The 11,613-nt window shown below is 40.2% G+C and overlaps 1 protein-coding gene across 1 annotated transcript in view; it reads left to right on the top strand.

The window, feature by feature from the left end:
• The window catches only part of LOC111669744 (receptor-type tyrosine-protein phosphatase N2-like), a 234,607-nt gene extending 224,593 nt beyond the window's left edge, over window positions 1–10,014 (top strand). The window contains exons 22-23 of the mRNA XM_023426189.2: window positions 2,953–3,026; window positions 6,840–10,014. Coding sequence (XP_023281957.1) covers window positions 2,953–3,026; window positions 6,840–6,911 — 146 coding nt within the window. The 3' untranslated portion in view covers window positions 6,912–10,014. The remainder of the gene's footprint in view (window positions 1–2,952; window positions 3,027–6,839) is intronic.
• Window positions 10,015–11,613: the final 1,599 nt, after the last annotated feature.

The following is an 11,613-nucleotide window of genomic DNA, read 5'->3' as shown; positions in this document are numbered from 1 at the left end:
CCCCCCCCGCCCTCTCCATTCCCACTCTTTTTCTCGTAAGGAATGAATTGTAAATTCGTCGGAGAATTATGGCGGTGTTGCAGGGTTGAGGAGGTATTGCTATGGTTCTCACGATTTTAGTTTTTTTTTTTTTTTTCTCCTCCTTCTTCTTTTCCAAAAGGCACCCCCACCCATTTCCCTCCTCTCTCTAATGTCACCCCCTTCTCACAGCACCACCACCACCACCCATCTCTTCATCTTAAGACCTGAATGAAACCCATCGAGTGCTGGAAAGCTTTTCACCATCCCACATTTTTTTTTTTTTTTTTCCCAGGTCCAGCTGGTGAGCTTGGCCCTCGGCTTCAGCTTTCGTGGGTCTTTCACGGCCTCCTCAAGGGCCTTGTCTTTCTTTTTTCATCTTTCTCTCCTCCTTCTCCTCCTCCTCTTATAGCCCCCCCCCACCCTTCTCAGTCCTACTCCTGACCTCCACCCTGAAGCGAGGCTCTTGCATAGGAGGGAAGCTCAAAATGAGGCTGGGGTTTTTTTTTTTTTTCATGCTTCTACCATCTCCTTTTAGGGAGAGTTTTGCAAGGAGGCGGGTTTTTTTTCTTAATGTCGTCCATTTTGAGGTTTATCAGAACCTGCACAATAGCCCTCGGCTTGTTAAGTCCCCTCCACCCTCCAAAAAAAAAAAGAAAAAGAAAAACTGAAGCTGTGAGTAGTGTGTTGCAGCTTCTCTGACTAGAATGGAGCTTATTGTGTTGTGAAAAGGGAAAAAAAGCTCACAAAACCTGTGAAACAGAAAGGGAAAACGGTGTGAATGAGCAGTTCTCCCACCATTCATTTTCCTCTTCATGCAGGCGAGGAGAAGCAGTGTTATTATGTGTCACAATAAGAAGAAAGTAACGAGGATTCTTGCGCTTTTTGTTTCTTCAGAATTTGGACAGAGGAGGAGGAGGGAGAAGAAAACGATTAGAAAGACAATAAATTAAAATGTTTTTTCTTTCTCTTGTTCTTTTTGAATTTAATCGTTGCTCCCTGTCTCTTTTCTCTCTGTTTCCTTTAGACGTCTTCATTTCCCCCTCAACGTCTATTTTTTTTTACCCTCTGTTTTCAAATCATCTCTTTCTCCTTGTTTCTCTGTCTGTGTGCCTGCTCTATTTTCAGCTAATGGCTGAGAAGCTGCAGCTATTAATTCTGCTCTTCTGACATTATAAAGTGACATAAGGTCCATTTGAGCTCAAAAGGAAAAAACATGATTTTAAAAAGAAAAGATGTGCTTGCAAAGAGACATTTGTCTGAGAAAAGAGAAAAACCGCCCACAGTTTAGATTGACAGTGACAAAAACAACCTTTTTAACACCTTTATTTTTTATATACTGTAAGTTCATTAAGATCATTCAACCCTAGATCTTCATCATCATCTAATTTATTTAGTTTAATATATATCTACAATATTAATGAATCAACATCATCAATGAAACTTATGGAGTTATGCATCAACTCCTCCAACAGGACCTCAGTTGCCATGGTTACAATAATAAACGGTCATGGCGTGGTTAGGTTTAGGAAAAGATTGTGATTTGGGTTAAGATAAGTACTTCCTCAACATAAGACAATCTTTGTTGTCATGGTTACATTAATAACAATGTGGTTAACTTAATTGAACAGATAATAGAAACAACATAAACTGCTACTTTCACATGGGAATCAAACCCCGCTCTCCTGTGTCATATTCATCCACCACCACCTCCTCCTGATGTGGACTTTGTCTCTTTATACTACATCACCGCACTTTGCCCCTGTCATAATTACTACGACCACTAGATGTCGCCTAGCAACATAACGTAACTATGAGTCATAATAACCTGTTGCACGGACGACCTATGGGCTCGTTTTTTTTTTTTTACAGGACAGTCTGGAGACTTGAGCCTAAATGCTGGAATAACCTGCAATAACTGGATGCTAATATTGTGAAATTTTTTAGGCAGTTGCATATTTATACATCCAGTTATGGCACAACATTATCATTCATGAAGTTGTGTTTCTGTTCACCTTTCAAGTCCAGTATTTATTCTCATTTGGCTTTGTGTTTGGTGTCTACCAGCTTCTGAGGCAAATAGCTGCTAAATGCTCTGCTATGGATGTCAACAGCTAAACAACATGGACTCGCTATAAAGCTCCATAAAGCGGAGAGGATAATGCTCTGTGAGCATTTCCACATTGTCATTTAATGTAAAAACAAATTATAGCCACTTTACAAACCCAGCGATCAAGTCTCAGGTTTGGTAAAAACTTGAGAAAAGAAATAAGATCACGTCAAACAGACACGTTTCTCTGTGCTCATCCCCAAAAGTATCATCATGTAATTGTAATATATCACAATGTATAGTAATCTCAGCAGTGCTCGGCCAGAGGTCATTGAGCCGACTGCCGGCAGCCACGCTGCTGTCAGCTGTGGGGCACGGTGCCAGTCTGGCACGCGCACAGGGGCCACACCACACACAAGCAGGCATGTCAGATTTTGGCAGGGGCTGATAGAGCTGTGGTGGGCAACGTCCACGAGCTCAAAAGCTACAGGACGACCGTCAAAGAGCGACAAGGGGCTTTGAGATCAGCTCGGTTTCTTTTAGAAAATGCTACAAACGCGCGGCTCTGTGATTTCCTCTTTAACAGTTTCTTTTCACTCTTTATCTTTTCTTCATTCTGACAACAAAACACCACCACCTAGCTGTTTGTGGAGTGAGTGTGTGTGTGTGTGTGTGTGTGTGTGTGTGTGTGTGTGTGTGTGTGTGTGTGCTTGTTTGTTTGTGCAAAGAGCATGAATGTAATCGCCTTTTGCCGTTCTAAAGGGAGTCGGTATAAAACACCAGATTGACAGATGTTAGCTGGATTAACTTGGTCACCCTTTGAATACTGTCCAACACCATTTAATGTGTGTGTGTGTGTGTGTGTGTGTGTGTGTGTGTGATAGGTGCCAAGGAAATTGATATCGCAGCTACTCTGGAGCACCTTCGGGACCAGAGGCCAGGAATGGTCCAGACCAAGGTAACACAGTAACACACACCTGAATCCTGTTTGTTCATGTGGATTAATTAAGATTTACATTTTAAAGATCCTGTCGACACATTATTTACCATAGAGTAGTGTGTGCTGCTTTAGGGTGAATGGATTGGATAAAGTGTGTGATGTAGCATCACTCAGTGTTAGGGTTGGTATAGGTTGCTAGGAGAGAGGAGGTAAACATCAGTCTGTGGTGTTGAAGTTAGACACACTGAAGACCAGCACATCCACACTTGTCACTGGAGCACAGGTCTCTGTGAACATTCACCTCGTGTCTCATCTGAAGCCCATGCAGCTCCAGCACTGCTCAGTATTTATTTATCTTCCACACTGACCTGTGACGTCACATCCTTTTGGTTTTCACTAAAGGCTAATGAGAACCTTAACATGGTATATTGCGCTACTGTAATCTCATTACTTTCCCAAATCATTAGATTATTGACTTTGCAGGTACTTTCCTTGTGCAACCGTCATGTTGTTACATTACTAACTTCCTCAGTGCTTTTTGGCTTTGGCACAAAACATAGGCAGTGGTCGTTTTAAGCAGCTCCGTCAAAAGACCAGACAGTAAATAGATTCTGATCACTTAGTTAACAACCAGGAAGTCCCTCCGAGGAAGTGAACGGTGTGATCGAAATCATAATTAAAGCTTCTGAGGAAAGTAGCATAAGAATGATAAAATAAACCTTGAGGATAAGCATTCAGTTAAAAAAGAAATGGGAGAAGGAAATTACAGAAGACGATTGGCGAAACATGCGGGAGATCCATCACATGGAGGAAATTCTCCTGAAAAAACAGCTTCATCACAACAGAGGTGAAAAGCAAGCAGTTAAACCGAGAGCAGAAATTTTGGACAGAGTGTGGATCATTTGATATAGATCACACATGTCTTTTGGAGATCACAAAATGCTGTGTGAAGTATTTCAATAAATAATAATATAAGATCCCTATGAGTTGCATGGTACTTTACCTTTGTAATTTCACTGAACGTCATTTAACAGGAAGCGACAGATATCAGGTTAAATACTGTTAGTAGCAGGTAAAAAGCTATTATAAGGAAGTGGAGAAGGGCAGAACCACCAACAAAGGACCAATGGCTGACATTTAGGGCTCCACAATGAATTGAAATATAATCGAAATCGTAATATGGCCAAGTGCAATATGCAAATCGCAGGAGCTGCGATTATTTTAGGTAAAATGTGTCACAACATTGTTGTGCATTGTTAGCACCATAAGCAGTGTGGTGCTACAGAGACGCCCAGACCTACAAATCATATTCTCCAGACGTATGTTTGTATGATACAAGAATTTTTTTCAGTGAAAGTCAAATGCAAAAACATTCATTCCAACTGAAATTGCAATATCGCAATATCTGCAATACGATTTGTTTTTTTTGCATATCATGCAGCCCTCACTGACAGTTATTTTTCTCATGGATAAACTGACATATTTCATTGAGAGTACAAAAATCTAAATTAGGTGAAAAATTTAGAAAATGGACAATATACAAAAGTCAAAGTGGCGACGTCAACAGAGCTGAATGAGTATCTAACCACGGTTTGGTCTGTGTTGCTCACACTATTTGGTGTTGTTGGTTTGTGATAAATAATTAAAGATTTAAGTGGAAAAAAAGGAATGAAGTTAAAAAAGAAAACGGAACAAATGATTAATGACACATTACATCAGGGGAACAACTGCCGTGTAATCTACAGCACGTTCATTTAAAACAGCTGACATCTGATCATCAGGCCTCATCACTGGCTTTACTGAAGATGGCGGCTCTGTCGGGGAAGTTTGGAAAGAAAGTTAGTTTGAGAGATCGTCTCCACAGTCACAAATGTCACCTTGTCCTTCGTGAATCTGATATTTAGTCGCTGACAGTCGCCGGGATCAAACCTGCGACCTTCACGTCCAAGTACAGTCTCTCTAACAATCAAACACACCTCCATTAAAACTGTATTTTATCTCAAAGTCTGGGCTTAGCTGGTGTTCTTTGTGCCCCTGTTGTGAGATAGGATGGATCAATTGATTTCTGAAAAGAAATTTAGCGGGGATTACAGTCAGGCTCGGCCTGATCACGGAGGAATATATATAGAATTCAAATGGATGGTGATAATCTGTGCTAACACCTGCTCCCAGTGGCAGCCTCGCAGTTCTACTCAACAGAATGATACATTTTTTTATTTCTAATATATTGTTTTAATTATTTGACGAGTGAATAATATAGATAACAAAAGTTAAATACACATTTGATCTTGTTTTAAAGACAGAAAGATTTTAAGTCTTTGTTGGAATAATGTATATATATATATATATATATACACATACTGTAATTCACACCTCTATACAGCCTCAGCAGGATGACACCCGGACCAGTCTGGAAACTTCAATTACCAGCTGATCTCTGAACATAATTAGAAAGAAAAGCCAGGATGTGTAGAAAACATTGTCCGTATCGATCCAGGCTTTATTAAACCATGTATCCTAAGCAAACAGCTGTCACGGCGCTCCCCTGGCGTCCCCTCTCACATTGATTCCCCCCGTGGTCCTGAGTCGCAGCGTCAGCACTGAGGAGGATGAAGGAAGATGTTGTTTGTTCCTTTAACCTTCCACTTTCTGTAAACTAAATGTTAAGCATGTGTAGGTTGTCTGACCGTGACTAAATCTGACCTCGAAATATTTCAAATTTAAGGATTATAAGTGCCACTAATGTTTAACACAAAGGTGTTTTAATGCAAATCACACGATATACTGCTGTTTTTGCATCTTAGCTAAATTACATCAACTTTAAATCAAAACATTGATTTAATTATTTTTTTCTAGAAATATATGCGGTGGCGGTTGAGATCAGTGTTTTCAGCCCTGATTAGTGTCTGCAGTCTTAATCTCAGGTTGCAGGATATACAACCCCACCAGCTCAACCTGGATTAGGGCAGACTGTGTGTATCCTGACAGCGAAAAAAAAAACCCACTAAGAAGTCCTGCCTCTTTTTGACGCCCCCGCCCACATGCGTACCTTCGCATACTTGCAGGCTAACTCCACACTGCTATGTTTTAGTTTTAAAATGAGTTTCTTTTGCTACGTTTACTCCTGGCGTCCACACTACTCCGGAGGACTCGAGCGCCTAAAACAGAGACTGCTGGAAACTCTGCTGGACGCATTTTAGTTTGGAAACTCTGGGGCTGAGTTGTAGACTTTGGAAACGATGACGTAGACATCCATGGTCTCTCCTGATTGGGTCCTATCAGCCTCAACTACCAGGTGAAAGCAACATGGATAATAAAATATAAGTGTTACTGACCTTGTTGTCTTTGCTAGCAGCTGTATTTTAACGCTACAATTGCCGTTTTAATATCAAAACATATTAGTGTGGATGTAGCCTTTTTTTCAGGTCTGGACAAGGCCCTTTATTCCCAGTGAAGATGAATCATAATGCTACAGCATACAATGATATTTTAGATGATAATATATTTCCAACTTTGTGTGAGTAGTTTGTGTTTGGCCCTTTCCCGTTTCAACATGGCGCTGCCCTCGTGCACAAAGCCAGGCCCGTGAAGACAAACAGTGTTCCCAGTTTACTGTGTTAAAGGAAGCAGGATTCTGCAGGACTTTGTTAAGCAGCCAAATCTGATATTCCAGGTTGTTGTTTGTGCTGGAACACCAGGTTCATCATCTTGCCAAAGGCCTCTTTGGCAGCACACATGTGTTTCAATACTTTTAACTTTCCCTGTCTCTTTCCCTGTCTCTCTCTCTCTCTCTCTCTCTCTCTTTTGTTTTGTTTCTTTGTCTGCTTTCAGGATCAGTTTGAGTTTGCGTTGACGGCCGTTGCGGAGGAGGTGAACGCCATTCTGAAAGTTCTTCCACAGTAGGAAGGAGCACCTCCTTCTGACAGATGTCCTCCACTTCTCTTCTGCTCCTCTTCTTCTCCTCCGTTCCCCTGTCCTAACTGGAGGATGGTCCCTGTTACTGCTTCCCTTTGTTTTCTCCTCTCATACTTCTCTCCTGTCATTTCAGTCTAACCCTGTCTCGTCTTGTCTTACCCTCTGTCCTCCATTCATCTCTTCGTTCCCGCAGTCATCCTCTCTATTTTAACGAATCACTTTACGTTCCGGCTCCTCCTGTCTTCTCTCGTCACCGTCTTCTGACTGTCACTGTCTCTTTCGTCTCATCCCCTCCCTCCTTTTCCCTCTCGTCTCCTCGCCTTTTACCTCCTCTTTGTTCCACACCTCCTCTTCACTTCTCCTCATCTCCATCTCTCCTTCCATCTTAGTAAACATTGTGCCAGGAAACCGTCCAATCGATCCTGTACATAGATAGACCTTCCTTCTATTGTAATGATCCATGCAGCCTGTTTTCCAAAGTGACATTTCACTGCATTTAAACACATTTTGATAGATTGATGAAAGTGTTCCTCTATGTTCTGTTTAGAGTATATTTATTACAGTTTCCGTTTCTAGATGAGCATTGACCCAATGGGTGTCAGTTGGGTGAAGCAAGGTTCAGTGTTTTACCGAATTGACGCCGCTGATTGGTCTTTGTTTTGACTGAGTGTATGATGTTGATCATCGCGTCTATATCACTAAATCGTATCTGTGTCAGATTTTTAGTGCCAGGCTTTAGTTCACATGTTTCCATGCATTATGCTACAGTGTCACAGTGTAACTCAAAAGCGCCCAGTGTTGGTCAGTAAGGTATATGTGAGACAAAATATTTTATCTCCCAGGAAGGCTTATTTTTCCTTAGAGTAAGTGGTGGAACATTATAAGAGAAGACACTGGAGATATCCCACTTATTTTAAGAAAGGAGGTTAAATAACTTCTTTTTTTTTTATTGTGTAATTTTGATCATCCCAGTAGAAGCAATATTGTGTTTCTTCAACATGAATCGTTATCTCTCGTGGACAACCAATATCGCGGCTTGTCAGTGAAGTAACACTAAATGTCTGCCTTAATAAAAACACAATAGATGTACTGGTAAACGTGTGTGTAGCCACCTGGAAAACGAGGCTAGTGTGCAACGCTTCATTTAAAAAAAAAAAAAAAATGGCCTCACTCCAGCGGATTAACCTGTGGATTAAAAGTTTGCTGTGCTGGTACTTAAAGAAAATCCCTCTGATAAACGCTGAAGAACATGGAGTCTTTAATAACCTGGGAGCAGGAAGTTAGCCTCTGCCCAAAAGTTTATGACACTTCAACAGCAGTAATATTGTCCCTATCTTAAACATGGACCACTGCACACTGGAATGAGGCCATTATAAAATAAAGTGTTTCTGACTAGTACTTTTATGATAAAAGGGGGTAGTTTGCTTTTGAATAGCAGCTCTTCTATGTAGCATTAATGGATGATTGGTACATGTATAGTCGCTGAACATGTGTTGCATTGAAAACTAGTTTCCAGTGACACTTGGCTGATTTTCCCAAAACCATCTTTAAACTGACTGGGTTTTTGTTCTGTTGTTCTGTACATGAAAGGAGCAAAAACAATATTAAAGGACCGAGGCAATTTATTGCTTATGCTTTAGAGGTCCCATATTTGACACTTTTGAAGTGTTGATCCGTAAGAAGATATCATTGTGGTTTTAAGAACCATCATAAAGTTCCTGACGGCTCAGTTTCTGACATTTCTCTGTGGACTGAGCACTTTTATATAGAACCTAAACCTGCTTTATAATCAAACAAACTCATAGACATGTACCTTCACTCTACATGGGTTTTTCACCAAATCATATTCCTGTATTTCACATCTTTGAAACAGCATTTTACCTGTTTCCCAGGCAGCCGCTGGTTTCCATTAATTCTCATATAAGATAAAAGACTAACATTAATTGATGTAATGAAATAATCTAGAGCAGTCTTTACCACGCAGAAATAATTGAACTTGCTCTGTATTTAAATGGAAATGTATTTGGTTTATTTTAGATTCATGCTGCACAATTAAAAGCCTCCAACAGCAGATAAACACAAGTCACATTACCCACAAGTAGCCTGTATATTGGACAGTGCTGATAACCTGTCAAATTCAAGTATTCGTGCGGTAGTAGTGTTTTGGTTCATTAGAACAAAACACCCCTCCGATGCTTGGGGTGAACACATCCATTACCTAAAGATGAATTTGGGAAAGCAGCTCGTAGTCGGAGTAAAAATCAATGCAATTTCACTTCTTTCAATTGACTGATAGTGAGTGAACAGTTTTAAATATTTTATCCATCAAATCCTACTTTTGTTTATCGAATCTTATTGGAACCACCAATAAGACTTGCATACACTATGCTTCTAGTGCATGGCTGTTTATTCAGCAAATGAGTATGCTGTATTTTCTTCTCTGTGGCCTCTAAACTCAAACAAGCGTTTTATCTATTACCTTCACTTCAGACTATCTATTGCACAAGAAGCTCCGAGGACCTTAACAGTGCAAAAGCCAAGGATTATCATCTCTAAACCGGTGCAGATCGTGGTTTAAGTGCGTTGAAAGGTGGTGCAGCATCAATATGATGCAACACTGCAGCAAGCCGCTGTCATGTTGTTGGAATTGACTCCATTTTTCATCACAAAAACTGAAACATGCTGCAAGAAATGCTCCTTATCAAAGCCTGTTTGATGTAGAATGGGATATTATTTTTTTCTGCCTGTGTAAAGAAAGTGTCATGGTTGTTATGAAAATGTGGAAATAAGGGAAACTGCATTGAAGGATTTGAGATTATCACATTCGCCACTTTTAATGCAAGTTAAAACTAAACTTGGGCGTTTTTTTTTGTTTTTTTTGCAGTGCGGTCGCTCAATAGGTCAATTTCTCTCAAAGCTGTTCTTTCTTTCACGCACTCCATCAAGTATCAATAGATGGCTGGTCTGTTGCATTAACATTCTGTACATAAACCCAAACAAAAAATAATAACAGAAGATATTTTGTTCTATTGGTGTAAACAGATTGTGAATAAAGTCTCAATGTCGATGCAGTATTGTAATGCAATCTTGACTTGTGAGTTTTGTCTCTTCTTTTTTTTTTTGTCTCTTTCTTACCACAAGTTGTAAATATAAATCTATACTTATACACAATAATTTTCCCATCTGGGTGGGCGGTTAAACATCTGTTTTATAGAGCACCGAAACAACTGGCTACATTTTAAATCAGATACAGTTTCATTAAGTTAGACGTGATTCAAAACGGCGTCCTGCAGTAGACTGTGTTTTCAACTCAACATTCAGCTTATCTCAATTTTTTTTTATCCTTCACTCTTCTGTTCAAAAGATTTCTGAGACCAGCTACTCTTCTTCTTGGGCAACACATTCACGGTGCAACTTCAACCCTTCTACTGAGCATTTAGCAGTAGCTACACAGGTTTGATACCAACCACAGGTTCAGGGTCACGGTTTGGTTTCGTCCAACAGGAAAATTAAAAAAATTTAAAATAATAATTAAATATGGTTGGGAGGCGCCCCAGTAGCTCATCTGGTGGTGCATGTATTATTTGGGTGGAGTCCTGACTGCAGCAGCCTGAGGTTCCAATCTAGCCCAGGCCGATTGCTACGTGTCACACTCTGTCTCTCTCTCCCCTAACTTTCTCTCTCTCTCTCTCTCTATATATATATATATATATATATATATATATATATATATATATTATATATCACTGCTCCTATCATAATAAAGGCAAAATCCCCCCCAAAAACCTTTAAAACTGCATATGGTCAAAAGGTGAGCTAAAAGACAAAAGGCAATGGGTCTGTATTACTCCAACTTGATTACAGAACTGTGCACCAAGGCTGTCATTCTGTCATTGAAGCCAATATTCAAATCTGTACAAATTCAAAACTATGCCTTTGACTCCAGTGGGGTGCCGTTGCCTTCAGTAAATTTGGCTCTTCTTATTCTCTCAGCATTCTCTCTTGCTGAAAATGCAACTGCCTTACACTCTGTGACTCCATTCACACCTGGCATTAAAATGCATCTCATATCCAGTTTGTATCTACATATGATTTTAACCTGATCACATTTCCACCAGGGATTAATAACTGCCTTCTGTGACCACACTGACATCCAATCGCTCTGTCTAGCTCATGTCACATCCTCTTCTCATTTGCGCTAGTCCAAAAAAACAACAAAAACAACGACAGATAGAGGAAGAATAGAAGATGGGTGATCTCATCTTCACTCCATCCATAAGTGTCTTGAATAACGTCCATATTTGAGGCCTCTGGAGAGGACTGATTCATGTGTTTAATGGCTAATGGCTGCTAGCTGCCTAGCTGCTACCTTGCTAATTTGGAACAGTGATGCACAATTACGTATTTCCACCCACAAAGTCGTTGCATGCGGAATGACAGCACAGTTGCATTAACACTCGTGTTCCATATGGTCACAACACGTCCCTGACCACCTCAGCAGGTGGTTAAGCCGATCGGATCATAATCCGTCTTGGGTGCATTTAATCCTGTACTTTCATGTGGTCGAACACTATCTGACTGCACCCATTTTAATACCAGGTGTAAATGAGTTTTCAGATTTTTGTGAAAGACGTGACAGCTCTACTTGTATAGCTCTAACACATAAAGCTTCAATTAGCTTCAGGTTTTG

This window comes from Seriola lalandi, unplaced genomic scaffold (genome assembly GCF_002814215.2).
Source record: "Seriola lalandi dorsalis isolate HSWRI2012SDOR001 ecotype SW California unplaced genomic scaffold, Sedor1 jcf7180002054816, whole genome shotgun sequence".
NCBI lineage: Eukaryota > Metazoa > Chordata > Actinopteri > Carangiformes > Carangidae > Seriola > Seriola lalandi.
The sequence above is the reverse complement of the archived record's forward strand: the minus strand, read 5'-3'. Positions and strand labels throughout refer to the sequence as shown.